The sequence below is a fragment of the Anomaloglossus baeobatrachus genome, chromosome 1 (assembly GCF_048569485.1).
Source record: "Anomaloglossus baeobatrachus isolate aAnoBae1 chromosome 1, aAnoBae1.hap1, whole genome shotgun sequence".
NCBI lineage: Eukaryota > Metazoa > Chordata > Amphibia > Anura > Aromobatidae > Anomaloglossus > Anomaloglossus baeobatrachus.
In genome coordinates this window covers 379,013,291-379,037,261 of record NC_134353.1, presented here as the reverse complement: position 1 = coordinate 379,037,261, position 23,971 = coordinate 379,013,291, and the positions used below count along the sequence as shown (strand labels likewise).

The 23,971-nt window shown below is 44.3% G+C and overlaps 1 protein-coding gene across 2 annotated transcripts in view; it reads right to left on the bottom strand.

Moving 5' to 3' along the window:
• Positions 1-23,971, bottom strand: part of SEMA6B (semaphorin 6B) — a 323,709-nt gene that overhangs the window by 70,255 nt on the left and 229,483 nt on the right. For both annotated transcript variants that reach the window (XM_075352511.1, XM_075352510.1), the window contains exons 10-11: positions 6,780-6,997; positions 4,753-4,884 (exon numbers count right to left, since the gene is read on the bottom strand). In XM_075352511.1, the coding sequence (XP_075208626.1) occupies positions 4,753-4,884; positions 6,780-6,997 (350 nt within the window). The remainder of the gene's footprint in view (positions 1-4,752; positions 4,885-6,779; positions 6,998-23,971) is intronic.

Below are 23,971 nucleotides of genomic sequence, written 5' to 3'. Positions count from 1 at the left end.
AAAAAACGGGCACATCTCCGTGTGAAATAGCGGGGCCACACGGTCTGTGTGAAAACATGGCCGTGTGAGTACACAATAGGGTAACATGGGTACGTGTGACATCCGTGTTAAAAACGATGTCACACGTACCTAAAACACGTACGTCTGAAACCAGCCTTACTCGTACATCCAGATCAACAAGAAAAAAATTTACCTCTTTTTAAAGGAATTACCGTCTAGATAAATATGTTTCTACTGAGCATAAACACAAAGGGGTTTCTTTACATTTATAAATACTGATCATAAATAATGGTGATCAGTATTTATTATCAGGAAAAGCCAGACATTTCTCCTTTACTTAGGTATTTATGCATTCACCATTGTGCAGACCTGAAATCTGTATCACAAAAAAATCAATCCTTTATTAGTATATATTTCACCTGCATTGGCCCTACTGTTTTTCACTGTCTCATGTTTGATGAAAGAACAAACTGATCTGCAAGACTATTCTGCTCACCTAAACAACAATGTAGAGGGGCATTCCACTAAATTGATATTGAAGACCACTGGCAGGCAAAGACAGAAAAGAGCCCCTGTGCAAGAATAGCATCTGAAGGCTCCTTTGTAGTTCAATAGCACATCATAATGCACAAGTCCACCTGCTTTGAGGTGGGAATTGGGCCTCCTTACCAGTTGGGCCCCTATATGGCTGCACAGGTTGCACCAATGATATGTTTTATTGAAGACCAATCCTCAGAATAGGTCATCAATGTTATGCGGGCGTCACACAAGACGATCTATCGTGCGATATGTCGTCGGGGTTCACGGTTTTCGTGACGCACATCCGGCATCGTTTGCGACGTCGTCCCGTGTAACACCTGTGACGACCTGGACTCTCTCAATGCTTAGCAAGGGATACATTTCTTAAAATTCAGCCAGACATGAAGATAGTTTGTTTATAGATGAGGGATAATCCCTCATTGTTTCTACAAGAGTCTTGTTGACTCATGTAATTGTTTTCGCCACTGAAGGCCAGACACCCAGATAACTCAATTATGCGAACTTTCCATTGTATTACTAAGTAAATTGCTAGATGTGATGTAACATACCAGCCTCACCCTTGTCTCTGGATATTTGAATATAGCTTGAAATCTAGCCAATAAGAGCCCAGTCTTTTCCACCTATCGTGAAGACCCCAATGGTCTGAATAGAGAGCTCAGGGGTATAAGAAGGAGGACTGTCCATTGCTCAGAGAGACTCTTGCTACATGCTACCAATCTAGGATCCAATTGGCAAGCCATAACCAAATATGGATTACAATACTATATGGACTTCAGCATCGAATGCAAGGATTCGGCTTTGATATGAAGAACATAAGGTAGGAATCCAGCTTGGGACAACTCAGTCATCTGACTACAGACTTTGCGGACCTCAGCCAGCTTCCTAAATCTGGCCTTATTCCAGTCTCGGTGGGTGCCCGCCAAAAGCAGGGTGCTGCTGGATTGGAATAAGTAACCCTGGAAGCTCTGAAGCACGGACATTTAAATCCCTGGTGAGCCAGCGGAAGGGTGAGACTCTGTTGCCTGTTACATTTGTGAGTTTTGCTGGTTATGTGTTATGTGCCGTTAATTGCTTGGGGATCCAATAAAGTCTTAATTTTGTGATTCCCTCACCCTGTGTTGTCTGAGTAGTGTTCCGCCCTCGGTTACGGAGGTCGGGCGTTTAGTTGGGATGAGCCCTGGGTCACGCTGTCTTTCTAAAGGCGGTCAGGCCAGCGGACGAGAGCACCCACTGACCCCCGTGTCTCCATAATTGGTGGCAGCAGTGGGATACTACTCAGCCCGGTTTATCCAGGGGAGCTGCAGAGGAGTGGTGTTCGTGGACATCATCCAGGGCTCAACAACCAGGGAGGCACATAAGCATACCTAGCAGGCCATAGGGGAGGCAATCAGGTTTCGGACGCTGCCATGTCCAACCCCACCAGCTCAGCCATGGGACAAGGACAAGAGAGGAGTTACGACCGCAGCAGTAAATGGATACTGGCAGATTCCACTCACAAAAGAGGCTCAAGAGAAATCGGCCTTCATAACCCCTTTTGGCCTATTTGAGTTTACCAGTATGCCTTTTGGGATGAAAAATGCCCCGGCCACCTTCCAGAGGATGGTAGACCATTTACTAGAGGGATGTCAGGGGTATGCCCAGGCTTATTTGGATGACATCGCTATCTTCAGCGACACTTGGGAAGAGCATGTTCAGCACGTGTCCCAGGTGCTGCAGAGGGTAGCCAAAGCCCAGCTCACCATCCGACCTGACAAATGCCAAATGGGGATGGCCGAAGTGCTATACCTGGGACATCAGGTGGGAAGTGGGTGCATTCGTCCCGAACCTGCAAAAGTAGAAGCCATTACCCAGTGGCCACGCCCGGTCAATCAAAAACAGGTCCGCACGTTTCTAGGAACCACAAACTATTATCGAAAGTTTATCCCCAATTACAGTACCGTAGCAAAACCGCTCACTGACCTCACAACCAAAAGATATGCCCATAACCTTATCTGGACCCCATAGTGTGAAACTGTGTTCCTCCAATTGAAAGACCGGCTGGCCCAGAGCCCAGTCCTGACTGCTCCTGACTTCCGTCGCAGATTCATCGTCCAAACAGATGCATCGGACACAGGACTAGGAGCTGTACTTAGCCAAGTGGGGGACAACGGTGAGGAACATCTGATAGCTTACCTCTCCCGGAAACTGTTGGACCGAGAGAGGGCTTACGCCACCATAGAAAAAGAATGCCTGGCCATAGTCTGGGCCCTGAAAAAATTGCAGCAGTACCTCTATGGCAATGAGTTCACAGTCCTCACTGACCATAATCCATTGAGTTGGCTAAATCGCACTGCCGGGGACAATGGACGCTTGCTCAGGTGGAGTCTGGCATTACAATCTTACCATTTTTCCATCTCCCATAAACAAGGCAAGAACCATGGAAATGCGGATGGGCTTTCCCGAGAGGTGGAGAAGGATGATCGGAAGCCTATCATGTCTGGCTAATATTAAGAAGGGGGAGGAATGTGACGACCTGGACTCTGTCAATGCTTAGCAAGGGTTAAATTTCTTAAAATTCAGCCAGACATGAAGATAGTTTGTTTATAGATGGGGGATAATCCCTCATTGTTTCCACAAGACTCTTGTTGACTCAGGTAATTGTTTTCGCCACTGAAGGCCAGACACCCAGATAACTCAATTGTGCGAACTTCCCATTGTATTACTAAGTGAATTGCTAGATGTGATGTAACATACCAGTCTCACCCTGAATGGAGAGCTTAGGGGTATAAGAAGGAGGACTGTCCATTGCTCAGAGAGACTCTTGCTACATGCTACCAATCTAGGACCTGCGGATCCGATTGGCAAGCCATAACCAAATATGGATTACAATACTATATGGACTTCAGCATCGAATGCAAGGATTCGGCTTTGATATCAAGGACTACATAAGCAAGGAATCCAGCTTGGGTCAACAAAGTCATCTGGCTACAGACTTTGCGGACCTCAGCCAGCATCCTAAATCTGGCGTTATTCCAGTCTCGGTGGGTGCCCGCCAAAAGCGGGGTGCTGCTGGATTGGAGTAAGTAGCCCTGGAAGCTCTGAAGCATGGACATTCAAATCCCTGGTGAGCCAGCGGAAGGGTGAGACTCTGTTGCCTGTTACATTTGTGTATTTTGCTGGTTATGTGCCGTTAATTGCTTGGGGATCCAATAAAGTCTTAATATTGTGATTCCCTCACCCTGCGTTGTCTGAGTAGTGTTCTGCCCATAGTTACGGAGGTCGGGCGTTCAGTTGGGATGAGCCCTGGGTCACACTGTCTTTCTAAAGGCGGTCGGGCCAGCGGACGAGAGAACCCACTGCCCCCCGTGTCTCCACAACACCTACGAGCGACACTGAACGTTCACATATTGGTAAAAAATCGTGTATTGTTGACACGTCGTCGTTAATTTTTAAAAAAACGTTTATTCTTCTTGGCGCTGGTTGTTCATCGTACCCGGGGTAGCACACATCGCTCCGTGTGACACCCCGGGAACGATGAACACAGCTTACCTGCGTCCCGCCAGCTATGCAGAAGGAAGGAGGTGAGTGGGATGTTTACGTCCTGCTCATTTCCGCCCCTCCGCTTCTATTGGCCGGCCGCTGTGTGACGTTGCTGTGACGTCGAACGTCCAACCCCCTTCAGGAAGTGGATGTTCGCCGCCCACAGCGACGTCGCTCAGCAGGTAAGTGCGTGTGATGGGGGTTTAACGACTTTGTGCGCCACGGGCAACTAATTGCCCATGACGCATAAATGACGGGGGGGGGGCGGTTACGATCGCTCGTGCGATCGCACGATAGATCGTACCGTGTGACGCCCGCATTAGATTGGAGGGGATTGATGCCCAGCACCCCCACCAACTATATTTTATAACTTGAGGCAATATCACAACCCTGTCATACTTTTTAGTGACTACAGATCAGCTTCTATTATTAGTGTGAAAGAATGGTGATATACCGCTCCATACATCGTTTACACTATGTCTTGGTTAGATTATTTTTTATGAACAATTCTGAGGATAGGACATCAATATCAATATAATGCAAAACATCTAATCTGAGAAACCTAATTTGGATTTAAGGTATCATACTTAATTTCAAACACTAACAACACATATTGATGGTATAGGAAAGGTGGAATACTTCTTAACATAATAATTTACAATTCAAAATTTTCTTTTGATATATTCTTCTTACCGTGGCTTTGGGACTAACTCCTCTGGAACAGGTGTCCATACGGAATCTGGAGTGCGCTGCTCTTTAAACCGACCCGAAAATATTAAAGCCACTTGTTCCATGTCAAATACACAGACAGCAGAGCCCTGTATACTGGAAAAAAAAGTCAATAACACACAATCAGCAGGAACATAAATGAACATAGCCTTAGAAGTGAAGACATTTTTAAAAACCATCCATAAGTGTTTTAATACAGATGAATTAACAGTATAAGAATGTTCTTGCTGCTGGATTTCTCTATTAAATCTTTACATTAAGAATCTTTAAACGGATTGTCCAGCCCCAGGGAAATTTTTATCAAGCATTGCAGCTTGCCAAACCTTGAAACTAATGTAATTTACATACTGTTAGAATTTGGCCCAGTTTAAGTGGCCATCACATGAATGCAAGTATGCAAATCGCAAATCTGAACCCTGATAGCATGTACGAGGGGCTGCTGATAACTCTTTGGCTTTGTGATTTTTTTGTTTGTTTCTATTGTAACGAATGTTACATCACATGAAAGCCTTATGTGTATAATATGTTTTCAAAATTTTGTGTTTTGTTGCTTGTGGGAACAGTGTTCTACGCACGCGGGAAAACAAAATGGCAGCTTCTAATGCAATATTCACAGCAACTGAGAGCAGAGGAGTGATAAAATTCTTGTTTCTGCAAGAAAAGTCTGCGAAGGATATTCATGGTGATATGTCACAGACATTGGAAGATCAATGCCCTTCATATTCCACAGTTAAGAACTGGGTTGCCAAATTTAAAACGGGCCACTTCAGCATCAATGATGAGGAACATTCTGGACGAAGGAGCATGGTTGTTGTTCCAGAGATCGTCGATGTTGTGCACAACCTTATACTGGAGAATCAACAATTTTCAGCTAAAGCAATAGTAGACATCAAGGGGATTTCCCGTGAACGTGTTTGTGTCACTATCCATGACCATTTGGACATGAGGAAGCTATCTGCAAAGTGGGTCCCCAAATGTTTGACAATAGATCAGAGAAGCATGCGAGTGAAACTTCCCAGTCCATTTGTCAGCGTTTGTGGACTGACTTTCTGGATCGACTAGTCACTATGGATGAGACCTTGATTTATTTGTATGACCCTGAAAACAAGGAGCAGTCAAAAGAGTGAAGGCACAGTGGTTCCCCTTGTCTAAAGATGTTCATGGTGCAAACATTAAACACTAAGGTGATGGCATTTGTGTTCTGGGATAAGGAGGGAGTGCTGCTAGTGGACTACCTTCAAAAGTGTAGTGTTCCACCATCAATGCAAAATATTAGATTGAACCTTTGGACCAATTGAAGGCAGGTCTGAAGGCTAAAAGGTGTGGCAAGCTGTCCAAAGGAACCTGGTTCCTGCAAGACAACGCCTCCACTCCCACTGCACAAGTGACCACAGCAAAACTGGCAGAACTGGGATTCCAGCTGGTTGACCACCCACCTTATTCACCAGATCTAGCTCTCTCCGACAATCATCTGTTTCCAAACCTGAAGAAACACCTCAAGGGTACCAAATTTCAAACCATTTCTGATGCAATGGCTGCTACGGATGCCTGGTCTGAGGCTAAACCGAAATCCTTCTTTTTGCTAGGCTTACAGAACTTGGAATACCAATGTAAGAAGTGTGTTGACAGCAGTGGAGAGTATGTGGAATAAATGTAAAGTTTCATCATCCTATCTAATTTTTTTCTGGGTAAAGTCAAAGACTTATCAGCAGCCCCTCGTAACTTACACAAAGCTAGGATTCTGCAAGCAGCAGTGTATGCCAAAATATTTCCCTTTAATAGCTTAGAGGGCCAACTAAAAAGACAAATTTCTTGTTTCTACAAAACTGCTAGATTGCATTCTGCTATGTCACTAATGTTGTAAGAAGCTGTAGTGTTTTATAGTTTACTGCCACAAATTCTCTATTGACTGTAATATTTTGTTACAAATTTCCCAGTCACAATATGTTTGAGAACAGATTTATATACCAGAAATTTCATAAAATGTTTACCTGTTTGCTGGCGTAGAGAACAGAGCAAGCACAACTGGTTTCCCGTCTAAAGTTAGGATGTCACTGGATGACTGTATTACATTGAAGTAAAAATGAGAGTCTCCAGGGATGGAGCAATTGAGTCGAGCTTTCAAGAAGGAAGTGAACTGCTTTTCCAGAACACGTTGAGATCCGCCCATATCATTTTTGCATACTCGAGCGACACGCGACACAATCACCTGGAGTATTCAGAAATTCAACATTAGTACATATGTGCTACGAAAAGTGAAAGCAATACAATCATACAGCATGACACATCTGAAATTCATGTGTTTTCATGGAAGGCTTGTAGTGATGGGCGAGGACTAAAATGCTTGGGTGCTCGTTACTCAAGTAGAGCAATTTCTAATGCTTGTCTTGAATAACAAAGTAATTAAAATGCTTTAAAACATTCTCTCTCTCTCTCTATTCTGGCATTTGACAAATACAGTGTCTTGCGAAATTATAGAGAGGGGGGAGCCATCACTGCCTATGAATGGCATGCAACAAATAAAAATTGTAATATTCACAAATTCATTCCTACTGTACTATAATGCAAAATGAGATTTTTAGCAAACAATTGATCAATAATTTGAGCCACCCCTGCCACGTCACGGCAAATCTCAATAGGGGGGTCCTACTCTATATAATATAATTTACCATTGTGCCATATGGCCTCCTAAATATTTTAATAAGCAGAACCATATAAAGCAACACATATACCTGTGACATCTCAGATCCGCGCCCATGTTGCAAAGACAGACAACTGCGAATAAAGACAGTCCTGGTGCCAGCATATGCAGCAAGGCCACACACACCAGCACAATGACAGAACTGGCCCTCACAGTGTCTGACCAGCAGCCATGGATAAAGGCGGAGCAGGCCCAAGTAAATGGTGCTTAATTAATGATGCCTGTGGAACAGGGTAATGTAAACAGGCTCCAACATTAGTTTTGATAGTAGCAGAAGGAATTTGCAAACCACACTGGGCGTGCACGGCATAGTGGGGGTCAGCAACCGGACCAGTATCATTATAGAGAGGGGGGAGCCAGCACTGCCTATGAATGTCATGGCACAAATAAAAAGTGTAATATTCACAAATTCATTCCTACTGTACTATAATGCAATAACTATAATTTGTTGCATTCCATTTATAGGCAGTGCTGGCTCCCCCCTCTCTATACTGATTTACTGGTCCGATGGCTGACACCCACTATGCCGTTCACGCCCAGTGTGGTTTGCAAATTCCTTCTGCTACTATCAAAACTAATGTTGGAGCCTGTTCACATTACCCTGTTCCACAGGCATCATTAATTAAGCACCATTTACTTGGGCCTGCTACGCCTTTATCCATGGCTGCTGGTCAGACACTGTGAGGGCCAGTTCTGACATTGTGCTGGTGTGTGTGGCCTTGCTGCATATACTGGCACCTGGACTGCCTTTATTCACAGTTGTCTGTCTTTGCAACATGGGAGCTGATCTGAGATGTCACAGGTATATGTGTTGCTTTTATATGGTTCTGCTTATTAAAATATTTAGGAGGCCGTATGACACAATGGAAAATTATATTACATAGAGTAGGACCCCCCTAATGAGATTTGCCGTGACGTGGCAGGAGTCGCTCAAATTATTGATCAATTGTTTGCTAAAAATCTAATTTTGCATTATAGTACAGTATGAATGAATTTCTGAATTTTACACTTTTTATTTGTTGCATGGCATTCATAGGCAGTGCTGGCTCCCCTCTCTCTATACTAAGTGCCTTGCGAAAGTATTCAGCTCCCTTGAATTTTTAAACCTTTTCCCACATTTCAGGCTTCAAACATAAAGATAAAAAGTTTAATGTTATGGTGAAGAATCAACAAGTGGGACATGATTGTGAAGTTAAACAAAATTTTTGGATTATTTTAAACTTTTTAAAAAAATAAATAACTGAAAAGTGGGGCATGCAATATTATTCGTCCCCTTGACTTTCAGTGCAGCAAACTCACTCCAGACGTTCATTGATGATCTCTGAATGATCGAATGTTGTCCTAAATGACTGATTATGATAAATTTAAGCTTCCTGTGTGTAATCAAGTCTCCATATAAATGCACCTGCTCTGTGATAGTCTCAGTGTTCTGTTTAAAGCGCAGATAGCATCATGAAAACCAAGGAACACAACAGGCAGGACCGTGATACTGTTGTGGAGAAGTTTAAAGCTGAATTTGGTTACAAAAGGATTTCCAAAACTTTAAACATCACAAAGAGCACTGTGAAAGCGATCATATTGAAATGGAAGGAGTATCATACCACTGTAAATCTACAAAGACCTGTCCGTCCATTCAAACTTTCATCTCAAACAAGGAGAAGACTGATCAGAGATGCAGCTTAGTGGCCCATGATCACTCTGGATGAACTGCAGAGATCTATAGCTGAGGTAGGAGAGTCTGTCCATAGGACAACAATCAGTCGTACACTGCACAAATCTGGCCTTTTATGGAAGAGTAGCAAGGAGAAAGCCATTTCTCAAAGATATCCATAAAAAGTGTAATTTAAAGCTTGCCACAAGCCACCTGGGAGACACACCAAACATGTGGAAGAAGGTGCTATGGTCAGATGAAACCAAAATTGAACTATTTGGGTACAATGCTAAACGATATGTTTGGCGTAAAAGCAACATAGCTCATCAACATGAACACACCATCCCCACTGTCAAACATGGTGGTGGCAGCATCATGGTTTGGGCCTGCTTTTCTTCACCAGGGACAGGGAAGATGGTTAAAATTGATGGGAAGATGGATGAAGCCAAATACAGGACCATTCTTGAAGAAAACCTGTTGAAGTCTGCAAAAGACCTGAGACAGGGATGGAGATTTGTCTTCCAACAAGACAATGATCCCAAACATAATGCAAAATCTACAATGGAATGGTTGACAAATAAACGTATCCAAGTGTTAGAATGGCCAAGTCAAAGTCCAAACCTGAATACAATCGAGAATCTGTGGAAAGAGCTGAAAACTGCTGTTCACAAACGCTCTCCATCCAACCTCACTCAGCTCCAGCTGTTTGCAAAGGAAGAATGGGAAGAATTTCAGTCTCTCGATGTGCAAAACTGATAGAGACATACCCCAAGCGACTTGCAGCTGTACTTGCAGCAAAAGGTGGCGCTAAAAATTATTAACTTAAAGGCAACTAATAATATTGCACGCCCCAATTTTCAGTTAATTATTTTTTATAAAAGTTTAAAATAAGCAATAAATGTCGTTCAACTTCACAATTGTGTCCCACTTGTTGATTCTTCACCATAACATTGAAATTTGGGGAAAGGTTGAAAAATTCAAGGGACTGTACAAATAATTTTGGATCCAAATTGACCTAAAACAGGAAAGGTTTATTCTGATTTCATGACAGATAGTGAGAAAAAAAACTTCTGGTTTCAACTGTATGTATATGTATATGTGTATATATATATATATATATATATATATATATATATATATATATATATATATAATGGGAAATGAAGAAAAAACGGTCAAAAATTGGAAGAACAAGTTAACATGAAAACACAATTTAAACAATGATTTTACATTTCTTTTAAAGAGAATGTGCCATTAGAAAATGATCTATTGCTGAAATCAGGTTTTTATGGGCTTTAACGATTTATAAGAAGTCTCTTGGCCCAATGGTTACATAATTGTAAAACAACAAACACTCATGGGGTTCAACTTTCTACGGTCCAAAACTTGCTCTGTCTCTGTGAATTGGCTGAAGAGACAACGTTTTTGGCTTTGTTAATGTAAATAGCACAACCAGCTGAGTTCATTGATCAGCTGCAGTAATGTGTGCTGTAGCTGTGGTGTAATTGGTGCACAGTGATCGCAGCAGCCCGCACTGGACCCAGATAGGGTGAGTACTACTTGTGTTTGCTTTACAAATATGCAATTGTTTGAGAAGCAGTTCTTTAAAAGTAGAAAACCCCATGACATGTATTTTTAAACATGTTCAATAATGTACAAAGGATATAAAAACTCTACATACCCCTGTTAAAATGTCAGGTTTTTGACTTGTAAAAAAAATCATACTAAGAAGAATGATTAGAGAACTTTTTCACATTAATGCTACCTATAATCTGTAAAATTAAATTGAAAAATAAACTAAAATATTTTTGGATAGAAAAAGAAAAATAAATAACTAAAATAATGTGATTGAAAAAATATGCACATTTTTCAATTAATACTTTGTTGAAGTAGCCTTTTGAATTTGTGAGAGCATTGTGCACACTGGTGATGTTCTGCTGCACTTTCCTGAACTACAGAGCCAGCTGTGACATGTTTCTTTTGTGCAGAACATTTTGCATATTTGGAGATGCTCTGCTGTGTTTCCCAGAGTACACGCTGGCAGGTTGTTTGACAGCACAAGAATCCATGCTGGTTCTGGGAGGTGCTGATTACTCAGATGTTCCACCTTCCTGGTAATTGCTCATCTTCTTTACTGAGCATGCTCTCCCAGAACCTCACCAGTCATACGTCCTGGTTTTGCAGTTGTGCTCAATTGAGCTTCATCAGGGAATATGTATATATTATTGTTACGTCACTACCGGAGTCCGCTCCATCGACTTCTGCTCCGATCGCCAGGCGACACCGTGTTCCTGCTGTGGATGGTGCTGGTGATAGGAGAGGAGTCGATGCCAGCGGCGCCGGTGGGTGCAGGCTCCGTTCATCCACTGGTCTGGGTTTCCTGGGGATCTGCAGTGCCACTGGCTGACTGTAGGTGGTGGGTGTCTCCCAGCAGAGGTACCATCATTCAGCTACAGCCTATGGGAAGACACCACACCCTTTTTAATTCCCCTCCTGTCTGCTGACTTCTGCCAAAGATAGTTCTGAGAATTCTGGCTCCTGTTTCGTCCTGTGATTTCGCGTGCTGATTACCACTTGTTTCCTGACTACCCTCCTGCCTGCTGTTTTTGTACCTCGCTGCCCGATCCGGTTTTGACCTCTGCTTGTTTCTGATTATGTCTTTGCCTGCCGATTCAGTCCCTGTTCCGCAAATCCTGGTTTGACCCTGCCTGACGACTACTCTCTCAGACTGCAGCCTTCCACAGGTAGTGATCTCCAGGGCCCTGTGTAATTCTAAATCCCTGTATAGGGGTTAAAGGGTTTCAGGGTTCTGGGGGTCCTGCTTGACGAGTGTCTTCCCTCTAGCCTGTCCATTACAGCCCTTCTGAGTCTGTGGATCCAGGCAGGCATTACACTTATTACCCTGATGAAGCTCAATTGAGTGACACGCATTGGGGGTTGGGTGACTTTCCTCCATGTCTCTCTCTATTACGTACCATGCTAGCATGATTTATCTGATCTAACGTTGTTTTGCATTTAGATGAGTGATTCTTAGCATAGCTTTGCCCACCCTTAGGGGCTTTGCTCCTTGAGATTGCTTATGGTTGGGAGCAATTATTTAATGAATTATTGAGTATTATATGGTGAGCTTTTACTGAGTTTCTATCAATTGTTATCTATGGTTGGTTTGTAATCACTTTTTTGTTCCACATTTTGTGTGATATAGCTGCACATGATTATATGCCATTATATGGATACATTTATATGATCGTATGATCGTACATGTTTTCCTTATGTACTATTTTTGTGGTTTTGCTTCATGATGTTATATACCGATTGCATGGGTATATTTATATGATTATTGCAGACATGGTTTGTGTGTGTTTTTATATGTTTTTAAACTTGATATAACAATAAAATATACATTTTTTATTTTTGTATATTGGTGGGGTGAGTGTTTCTTTTTTGTCTATGCTTTCTTCTCCCCTCTTACTGATCTCAGTTCCTTGACCCCGGACCGTTATTTGACTCCTCTCTGCCCGCTCCCTGTCGGTTTTGGACCTTGGACTGCTTCCTGACCACATCTCTGTCTGCTCCCTGAATCTATATAGTATGTACTGCCCTGGAATTCTGACCCTCGGCCTGTGACTTAACTGCGCTTTTGTTTACTCCCTGTGTCCTGATATGTCCTCCGGTTACCTGACCTTGTCTGACTACTCTTCTGTCTATACTAACCGTATAGTACTAGCACCACAAGCACATCTAGTGGCTTTCCAAAGCTATCAGATTGCGAGTGCATCTCCTGTCTACAGCCCTCTTCAGGTCAACTTACAGATTTTCAATTGTATTCAGGTCTGGGCTATGGCTGGGTCATAACAAAACTTTAATTTTCTTCTATTGAAATCTGTTGAAGCCATTCTTATGTTGACTTGGAAAAATCCGTATGATTGTTATTGTGCTGAGAGGTGAAATTCATCCTTATATTTAGCTTTTTAGCAGAGACTTGAAGTTTTCTTGAAAACTTGACTGATTTTTAGAACTGTTAATAATTCCCTTCACCTTGACTTCAGTTTGAGGGGCCAAAAAACTTCATTAAAGCATAAAACTGCCTCTATCATGTTTCACTGTGTGTATGGTGTTCTTTTGGTGATATGCAGTGTTGGGTTTGTGCCAAACATAGTTTTTTAAACTATGGCCAAAAAGTTCAACCTTGTGTCACGGGATGGAATGGAGGTAACGGGGGATAAGGGCCCCTGGACTGACTCAAATCCCAGAATTACCTCTGATGATGAAGACATCTGTGTTGCCACCCTGGCCCTGCTCCTAACCAGCCATGATCTAGTAGCCCCACAGAAATTAGACAAACAGGGGGGAAATCAAAACTCAGTTGCACTGCACCCAAACACAGAGGTATAAGACAACAACTGGTAAAGGGGAAAAGCCAAAGCAGGGAAGAAAATACATGACAAAGGATAGCTCCGCAACAAAAACAAGCATACAGCAACAATTGTACCAGCAGCTGCAAAACGACTTCCTCTCTCCACGGCAGGACTTAGTAGAATGAGATTCTATGTACTGAAAGGAAGAGGTGGCTGATGGCGCTTTTAAGAAGGAGGGGAGTGGCCTCAAAAGGCTGCAGCTGAGCTCCAATTAAGCAACTTGCAGCAAGGGAAAACTGACATTAACCCTTGCTGCGCCAACAGAAAGTAAAGTACATTTAATATTAGTCTCCAGAGTAGGGAGATAGCTGAAATAGTAGAACCGTCACAAATCTCTCCACCTCATGATATAATCGTGATACCTTGTTTTCACCAGACCGTAACAAGTTTTCACTTTTGGCAGATTTGATGTAGGTTTTAGCAAACATACTTTTAGCTGAGCCTATATTTTTTGCTTTCTTAACACCACATATTAGTTATGAAGAATACGAGAGATTCTTGTCACATGCAGCACCTGGCCAATACTTGCCAGAAATTAGTACAGCTCCTTTAATGTCATTGAAGGACTCTAAAAAGTCTCCCAGACCAATTTTCTTGTAGTCTTTTCATCACTTTTTGAGGGACATCTATTTCTATATAATGTCACTATTGTATTAAATTTAACCCATTCACGACATCCGCCATACATGTATGGTGCTGTGGGAGGTGAGTTTCCACAAACCGCCATACATGTATGGTGTTACAATCGTGCCAGCTCACATGCAGTGGATGTCAGCTGACACTCTGCTGAAGCACCCACAATCGGTGCTAGTGTAGCGCCCCTGAGACTGGGTGCTACAGGGTATTGTATTGTATGTATTTTTATGTATTTTATAATGTCCATCCACCCTGGGCAAGAGGAGGTTAAAAGCCTGGTAGGTTTCGTTTCCTGCTTCACACAGCCTCACACACACAGACAGAGGGAATATTCCTTAGGTGGGGGCACGAGCAGGAGGGACTTACAAAAGGGACAGTTTAGTTTCACTTTACTTCAGAACACCTTAGGAAACTAGTGAGAGTGGACACGCAGTGACAAGCTCCCTGGGAGCTCTCTCTCAGGGAGGCAGAGCAGAGTAACTACCAGTTCCAGACCGGTTCATACACCTTTTCCTTACCTGGGACCGGGCGAGTGGATGGCTGAGGACCCCTAAGCTGAGAGAGCTGCCAGTTAGGAGGCTCCAGGTCCATTAGCCGGAAGAGACTTGGAATGGGAGAAGTGGCTGGCAAGGAAGGAGTTGAGAGCCTGGGACTGGTAGTCATGCAGCATGGAGGAGAAGAGGGTTACTGAGGGGAGGATTTTGTTGCCCCTTGGAACCACCGCAGCATCGGGTGGCAGAGTAGAGGGTCCCAAGAGCTCCAGAGAACAGGAAGGGATCACCACATGAGAGCACAGAAGGAGAAAGCCCACAGGCTGCCCTACCAGACTTTGACCTCTGCCCTGCCTGGGAATGACCGGAGTCATCACAGTAAAGACCAGCATCCTGGGTGCGACATCAAGACTTGTGAGTAAATAAATCTGAAACCCGCAGCCCAGTGACTCTGACTCTGTTTGTCATCGTCTTGTGATCTGGTAATTCCCAGTTCCCCGTTCTCCCTCCCGGGAACTGCTCCGCCTGTGGGGAGTGATATCTTCCCTGGCAAGGTAACATGCAGCGGCGGCCTTACCCCTGGCCGCACACCACAGGTGGCGTAGTCGACATCATCCGTTCCACTCTTGGAGGAGGAAAGGTCTGAGGAAGGGTCCGCAGCGGAGGAGGCCGGGACCTCAGTCACCACCGTAATCGGTGACAGCTTCTCCAGGAACAATCCTTGCTTGCCCCTTTTACTATGCACCACGGGGCCACGGAACCGGGTTAGACCACGACTTCTACAAACCACTGGCCCGGTGACGAGTATACAAGGTATGGATTTAAGCTCCTATCTTCTGCTTTGTGGGGTGTCACTTTAGCACTAATCGCAGAAGTTTAGCCCCTCTGATGCAGCTGTCAATAGGCATCACGGGGGTTAAACATGGCATTGATCAACTTACCAGACTGAGGGAACTCCCTATCTGCTCCGATCAGTACAACATGACTGCAATTGTGATGTGCCGATAGTCTCCATAGTTATCCCAGGCCGAATAATTGCCACAGCTACTGTTCATTGATAGTATTATGAATTCACAAATAATTCAGTGGCTAAATATATCTCCTGAACTGAACCCAATCAAACACCTATGGTGTATTCCGAAGAGAAAAGTTGAGCAACACTCCCCATCTAGAATCCAGGCCCTAAAAGAGATCGTTCTTGAAGATTGGAAAACAATAGCTAATGCAATATGTTACCAACTTCCATGCCTAGAAGACTTGGTGCTGTCCACCATGGAGATCATACCAAACACTAGATGTAGTACTTTTTGATTTTAAGCATTTTCATTTTTGCAACTAACTTGAAAAAAAACCAAAATATTTTGTAATGAAAAATGTGTTAACCTTACATTTATGTTATGGGTTAAAAAATGTTCTAGGAAATTCAGTCTTGTCATAATTTTAGAAACTATTCGTATGCAGTTTGCTATTGATTAAAATCTTACTTTTCAAAGGGGGTGTAAACATTTATGCTGAGCATTGGACACTCAAATTATGTAGGAAATGAAAAAATATGTGAATGCATAATTTTCCTAAAAACCATGTAAAAATATGTAAATCAGAAAAACAATTTAGGTATCCTCATACCAAGCAGACAGATAATGTGATCTGAAATGTGAAATGTGACTCCAAGGTGATTATGGCGACTTGGGTGCTAAGCTTAACTTCTGCACTAATACACATAAGCCTTCAAGTATATTTCTGAAATCCTGTGGTGCCATTGAGGCCATTATGGAAATTCCCTATGCAAAGAGTGATGGGGCTCCTGCAGAGAAGATGATGAATAATGAATATTTCATAGTTAAAAATACAATTAACAGTGATCTAACAGGCTATTACCAGTGATCTACTTAGAGGAATTGCAGGGATCATATAGATCATGTATTCCCTGCATAACTGAAACCAACAGACTAAAATGCATGAAAAATAAAACTAGCAAAACCATAAAAAGCCTTTTTTGGCTAAAAATTGCTTACTTTTCCAAATGCACTGAAACATATTTTCATGGGAGCCCAAGTTTATGAAAAAGTACCAATAAATTATATGTGTCTGTTCTAACATTACTCTATCTGTTCTTGTGCTTTCATTTCAGAAGGTCTGGACTTGGTAGACTTTTACCCATGTGCAGACAAGTGGCCAAAGTCCCATGCATAATGTAGAATTTTGGCATTGACCTAAGTATCCACTTCCCGATAGACGAAGAGAAGCGGGGTCATGACAGTTGTAGCAGCTTTCAAATGGATTATAAAAGTTGAGCAAATTGATTTCTTATTGATAATGGCCATTTTTATAAATGGAACATGAGGGAAAATCTTTAATATACATAAAAGCCAAAAAATCCACAATGCCATTAAGTACTAGGGCCAAGACAAACACATCTGTATGACCGGAAATTCTAAATGTGCTGTGTTCTATATCTTATCACTAGAGTTGAGCGCGGTTTGAGGTTCTCCAGTTCGCGGCTCGAGTGATTTTGGGGGCTGTTCTAGATCGAACTAGAACTCGAGCTTTTTGCTAAAGCTAGATAGTTCTAGATACGTTCGAGAACGGTTCTAGCAGCAAAAAGACAAGCTAATTACTAGCTGGCTTTCCGCTGTAATAGTGTAAGTCACTCTGTGACTCACACTATTATGATCGCCATTTTTTTTTTTTTTCCTTGTCTTCCTTCCCTAAGCGCGCGCGTGTAGTGGGGCGGGCCAGCATGTCAGCCAATCCCAGACACACACACAGCTAAGTGGACTTTTAGCCAGAGAAGCAACGGCATGTGTGATAGGATGTCCATGTCACATGTTCCTGCATTATAAAAACGGACATTTTCCTCCAGCACGCCATTATCTGCCTTCTGCGTCTTGGTGTCAGTCACCGCTGGCGCAGCTCCTGTCTCCGATACTGCTGTGTACGCTCTATACACAGCGATATACAGAATAGGGATAGAAGTTTCTTTCAGCCCTTGTAAGGGCTAATACCGGCAGGGTCAGAGCCATAGGTGACAGTCAGGGCCGTGAAAACAGATTTTAACAGCTACACAAGATGACAGCGTCTGTGTAGATAAGGTCAGGGATTTCCTCACTGCATTTCCCCATTAGGAGGGATAGAAAGGGAGGCTTCCTTTCCTCTACCCAGACCCACAACCCTGCCACTGTACCCTCCTGCCCTTTGCACACTCAAACTCATTGTTACTAAGCCATTATACTAGCAAACACTGAGGAAACATAGTGGCATCCTAAACGTGGCTGTTGGACTTCTGTATTGTCCCACTAGTGCAAAGATATTTGCAGCACGTCTGCCTGCATTGCACACTCAAACTCATTGTTACTAAGCCATTATACTAGCAAACACTGAGGAAACTTAGTGGCATCCTAAACGTGGCTGTTGGACTTCTGTATTGTCCCACTAGTGCAAAGATATTTGCAGCACGTCTGCCTGCATTGCACACTCAAACTCATTGTTACTAAGCCATTATACTAGCAAACACTGAGGAAACTTAGTGGCATCCTAAACGTGGCTGTTGGACTTCTGTATTGTCCCACTAGTGCAAAGATATTTGCAGCACGTCTGCTTGCATTGCACACTCAAACTCATTGTTACTAAGCCATTATACTAGCAAACACTGAGGAAACTTAGTGGCATCCTAAAAGTGGCTGTTGGACTTCTGTATTGTTCCACTAGTGCAAAGATATTTGCAGCACGTCTGCCTGCATTGCACACTCAAACTCATTGTTACTAAGCCATTATACTAGCAAACACTGAGGAAACTTAGTGGCATCCTAAAAGTGGCTGTTGGACTTCTGTATTGTCCCACTAGTGCAAAGATATTTGCAGCACGTCTGCCTGCATTGCACACTCAAACTCATTGTTACTAAGCCATTATACTAGCAAACACTGAGGAAACTTAGTAGCATCCTAAAAGTGGCTGTTGGACTTCTGTATTGTCCCACTAGTGCAAAGATATTTGCAGCACGTCTGCCTGCATTGCACACTCAAACTCATTGTTACTAAGCCATTATACTAGCAAACTATGCTGCCAGTTTAAGGGCCGTAGTTGCATTGTCAGGGATAATTATTGTTGTTTATTCTGCTGTTAATAAAGCTAGACCACCGCTGAAATCTACACCACCTCTCAATTTTTACTACCACATTTTAAGTGCACAATCTTGTCGCAATCAAAATGAGTGGCAAAATGACAGATGCTGGTGGAAAGGGGAAGAGGCATGTTGGAAAAGGAAAAAAAGGGTTTGTCCGTGGGGAAGGTGGCAAAGCTCCATTAACATCTGCTGAAGATAGACCATCTTCCAGCAAAAGTAAGATGTCTACTACTTACCGTGGACAATCCGATGTGCTCCCTTTTTTACGGACACGAACAACTGGAACAAAGGTAGATGATGGCCAAAAAAGGAAAATGCTTGAATGGATCTCAAGTGGTCCAACAAGTGCCCTCTCCGCCACCTCAACTACCGCATCCAAAAACACCAGTCCTCTGAGTTGTCAGCCCAATCACACTTGCATTCTCCCAGCTCTGAAGTCTCCATCCGCCCTGCACAGTATGGTGGTGGAACTGAGATGGCTGAATCTGCAGAGCTGTTCAGTCACACTATAGCCTGGGAATCAGAAGTCTGCTCCCAAGCTACAGTGAGTACAGACCAGGAAATGGTCTGCAGTGATGCCCAGAACCTTTGTGACTCTGATTCAGGCCGTGAGGACCAAGTTTCTGAGCATAATGTTGACCCTTTTTCACAAACTGTAACACCTGTTGTTATAGACAATGAGGAACATACTGATGACGATGAGACGCAGATACCAGATTGGGATGATAACTTAAATATTCGGTCAGGGCAAGAAGAGGCTCGGTATGAGGGTGAGGGGAGTGCAAACACAACAATTGATGAGGAAGTTCTAGATCCCACCTACTGTCAACCCACAGTCAGGCACTCGAGGAGGTCAACAGAGGACGAAGTTACCTTGCGCCTTCCTGGACAGAGTCGGAGTACTGGTAGCACGTCTATAACTGCATCCTCAGCCACCACTCTGCCTCTGAGCACTAGTCGGGGGGGCTCAGCAGGTCGCATGCCCTCTAAGCCTTGCCTAGCCTGGTCCTTTTTTGACATAGCAAAAGATCGGCCAAATTATGTGATCTGTAAAATTTGTCGTGATTCTGTTAGTAGAGGGCAAAACCTCAGCAGTTTGACAACTTCTTCCATGAATCGTCACATGAATAAATATCATATGTCCCAGTGGGAAGCTCACTGTGCTGCAATGCGGCCTAGCGGAGCGAACCATCCACCGCCTGCCCCTTCCAGTGCATCCGCGCGCTCTTCATCTTCTAGGACTGTGGGGACAGCTGTCACACCTGGTTTTCCACGCACAACTTCCACCACTGTAACCGCAACAGGCAGTTTGCTTGGTGGGTCGTCAGTTGGTTTGGAAGGGGAAACAAGTACGTGTGTACAGCTCTCTCAGACATCGATAGCACCAACGTTGGATGAAGGCAACATCATGTCTCCGCCTGCACTTTCCTCACAAACCTGCATTTTTCCAGGGACACCCTACTCAACACCGTCTACACACAGCAGCCAGATCTCTGTCCCTCAGGTGTGGACAAATAAAAGGCCATTTCCTGCGACCCATGACAAAGCTAAGAGGTTGACTTTATCCCTCTGTAAGCTCCTGGCTACCGAAATGCTGCCTTTCCGCCTGGTGGACACACAGGATTTTAGAGACCTTATGTCTGTCGCTGTGCCCCAGTACCAGATGCCCAGTCGCCACTACTTCTCTAAGAAAGGTGTGCCCGCGCTACACCAGCATGTCGCACACAACATCACCGCTTCCTTGAGAAACTCTGTGTGTCAACGGGTGCATTTCACCACCGATACTTGGACCAGTAAGCATGGACAGGAACGTTACATGTCGCTGACTGGGCACTGGGTAACTATGGTGATAGATGGTGAAGGGTCTGCTGCACAAGTCTTGCCGTCCCCACGACTTGTGTGTCAATCCTCTGTCTGTCCAAGTTCCGCCACTGCTTCTGCCTCCTCCACCTCATCTGGGTCCTCCAGCTCCGCCCCAAGCCTGCCTGGTCAGGCCACCAGCGTTCTCACTGTGCAGAAGGAATCACGCACCCCTCATTACTATGCTGGCAGCAGAGCGCAACGGCATCAGGCGGTCTTTAGCTTGACATGTCTTGGAAATAGGAGTCACACAGCGGCTGAGTTGTGGGCAGCTCTGGAGACTGAGTTTAATAAATGGTTGTCTCCACTCAACCTGCAGCCTGGTAAGGCCGTGTGCGACAATGCTGCAAACCTGGGTGCGGCCCTTCGCCTGGGCAAGGTGACACACGTGCCTTGTATGGCTCACGTGTTGAACCTTGTTGTCCAGCAATTTTTAACACACTATCCTGGCCTAGATGGCCTTCTGACCAGGGCACGAAAACTGTCTGCTCACTTCCACCGTTCAACCGCCGCAGCTGAGCGACTTGCATCGCTCCAGAAGTCTTTTGGCCTGCCGGTTCATCGCCTGAAATGCGATGTGCCGACACGCTGGAATTCGACTCTCCACATGTTACAGCGACTGTGGCAGCACCGCCGAGCCCTGGTGCAATACGTCATGACGTATAGCCTGGGCCAACGAGATGCAGAGGTGGGGAAGATCACCCTGATGGAGTGGTCTCAGATCAAGGACCTATGCACCCTTCTGCACAGTTTCGACATGGCGACGAATATGTTTAGTGCTGACAATGCCATTATCAGCATGACAATTCCAGTCATTTACATGCTGGAGCACACGCTAAACACTATTCGGAGTCAGGGGGTGGGACAACAGGAAGGGGAGGAACTACAGGAGGATTCATATGCGCAAGACACAACAACATCACCAAGGTCCAGATGTTCATCATCACCAACGCGGCAGGCATGGGACCATGGGGGACAGGGATCAACAAGGGCGCATGGTAGCAGGCGAAATGTTGAGGAAGGTGCAGGAGAACATGAAGAAATGGAGGACGAACTGTCCATGGACATGGAAGACTCAGCGAATGAGGGAGATCTTGGTCAAATTTCAGTTGAAAGAGGTTGGGGGGAGATGTCAGAGGAAGAAAGAACGGTTAGCACCTCTATGCCACAAACACAGCGTGGACTTGGTCCGCATGGCTGCGCAAGACACATGAGTGCCTTCTTGCTGCACTACCTCCAACATGACCCTCGTATTGTCAAAATTAGAAGTGATGATGACTACTGGCTTGCCACACTATTAGATCCCCGGTACAAGTCCAAATTTTGTGACATAATTCCAGCCATAGAAAGGGACGCACGTATGCAGGAGTATCAGCAGAAGCTGTTACTCGATCTTAGCTCGGCTTTTCCACCAAACAACCGTGCAGGTGCAGGGAGAGAATCTCCCAGTTGTAACTTGACAAACATGGGACGGTCTTGTCATCTTCAACAGTCTACCCGTACCAGTAGCACCGTATCTGGTGCTGGTAACAGCAATTTTATTGAATCTTTTCATAATTTTTTTAGACCGTCCTTTGCAAGGCCACCAGAGACAACATGTCTGACACATAGTCAACGGCTGGAGAGGATGATAAAGGAGTATCTCCAAATGAACATCGATGCCATGACTTTGCAAATGGAGCCTTGCTCATTTTGGGCTTCAAATCTTGAAAAATGGCCAGAGCTCTCAACTTACGCCTTGGAGATTTTGTCGTGTCCAGCTGCCAGCGTTGTCTCTGAACGTGTCTTCAGTGCTGCTGGGTGTATGCTGACAGATAAGCGCACGCATCTGTCCAATGACAATGTGGACAGACTAACGTTCATCAAAATGAACAAGTCATGGATCCACAAGGAATTTACTACCCCTGTGTCATCCTGGGGAGAGTAAATGCTTGTGGATTTGGAATGTGCTTGATGCAAATTAAAACATCCTGTTTGCAACTAGGGCACAAGTGCTGCCACTGATGGGGTGTCTGTGTGGCCCAATTTTTGGAAAAAAAGGAGACTCCGCTTGGAGTAACCCTTGCTTGCTGTGTTTTTTAAAAGGAGCCAAGATGAACAAGTCATGGTTCAGCAAAGACTTTATCTACCTACCCCAGGGTCATCCTGGGAACGGTTAAGTATGGCGTATTTTTGAATGTGCTTGATGCAAATCTACCTGTGAAGTGTACAACTAGGGCACAAGTGCTGCCACTGATGGGGTGTCTGTGTGGCCCAATTTTTGGAAAAAAGGGAGACTCTTCTTGGAGTAACCCTTGCTGTGTTTTTTAAAAGGAGCCAAGATGAACAGAGCTGGGATCAGGAAAGACTTAGCTACCTACTCCGGTGTCATCCTGGGGACGGTTAAGTATGGCGTATTTTTGAATGTGCTTGATGCAAATCTACCTGTGAAGTGTACAACTGGGGCACAAGTGCTGCCACTGAAGGGGTGGGTGTGTGTGGGGCCCAATTTTTGGAAAAAAGGGAGACTCCGCTTGGAGTAACCCTTGCTTACATTGTTTTTAAAAATGATTCAAGATGCACAGCGCTGGCATCAGGAAAGACTTTGCTACCTACCCCGGTGTCATCCTGGGGACGGTTAAGTATGGCGTATTTTTGAATGTGCTTGATGCAAATCTACCTGTGAAGTGTACAACTGGGGCACAAGTGCTGCCACTGATGGGGTGGGTGTGTGTGGGGCCCAATTTTTGGAAAAAAAGGAGACTCCGCTTGGAGTAACCCTTGCTTACATTGTTTTTAAAAATGATCCAAGATGCACAGCTCTGGGATCAGGAAAGACTTTGCTACCTACCCCGGTGTCATCCTGGGGACAGTTAAGTATGGCGCATTTTTTAATGTGCTTGATGCAAATCTAGCTGTGAAGTGTACAACTGGGGCACAAGTGCTGCCACTGAAGGGGTGGGTGTGTGTGTGTGTGGCCCAATTTTTGGAAAAAAGGGAGAACTCCGCTTGGAGTCACCTTGTGGTGTTTTATATGATTTTAGAAGGGCGTGCCATGCCTATATCTGTGTCTCCTCCTCTTTTTCCTTGTCCAGCTCTTTTGTTTTCGCATGAGTATATGTCCTTGTCACTTTCCCATGTGTTTGTGTTGTGTTGTGAGTTGTTTGTCACCTTTTGGACACCTTTTGAGGGTGTTTTCTAGGTGTTTTTATGTGTTTGTGATTGCCTGCCATTGTTTCCTATGCGGTTCGACGAACGTTCACCGAACTGAACTCGAACGAGACCTCCGTTCGACGAACCGTACTTAAGCCGAACCGCGGCTG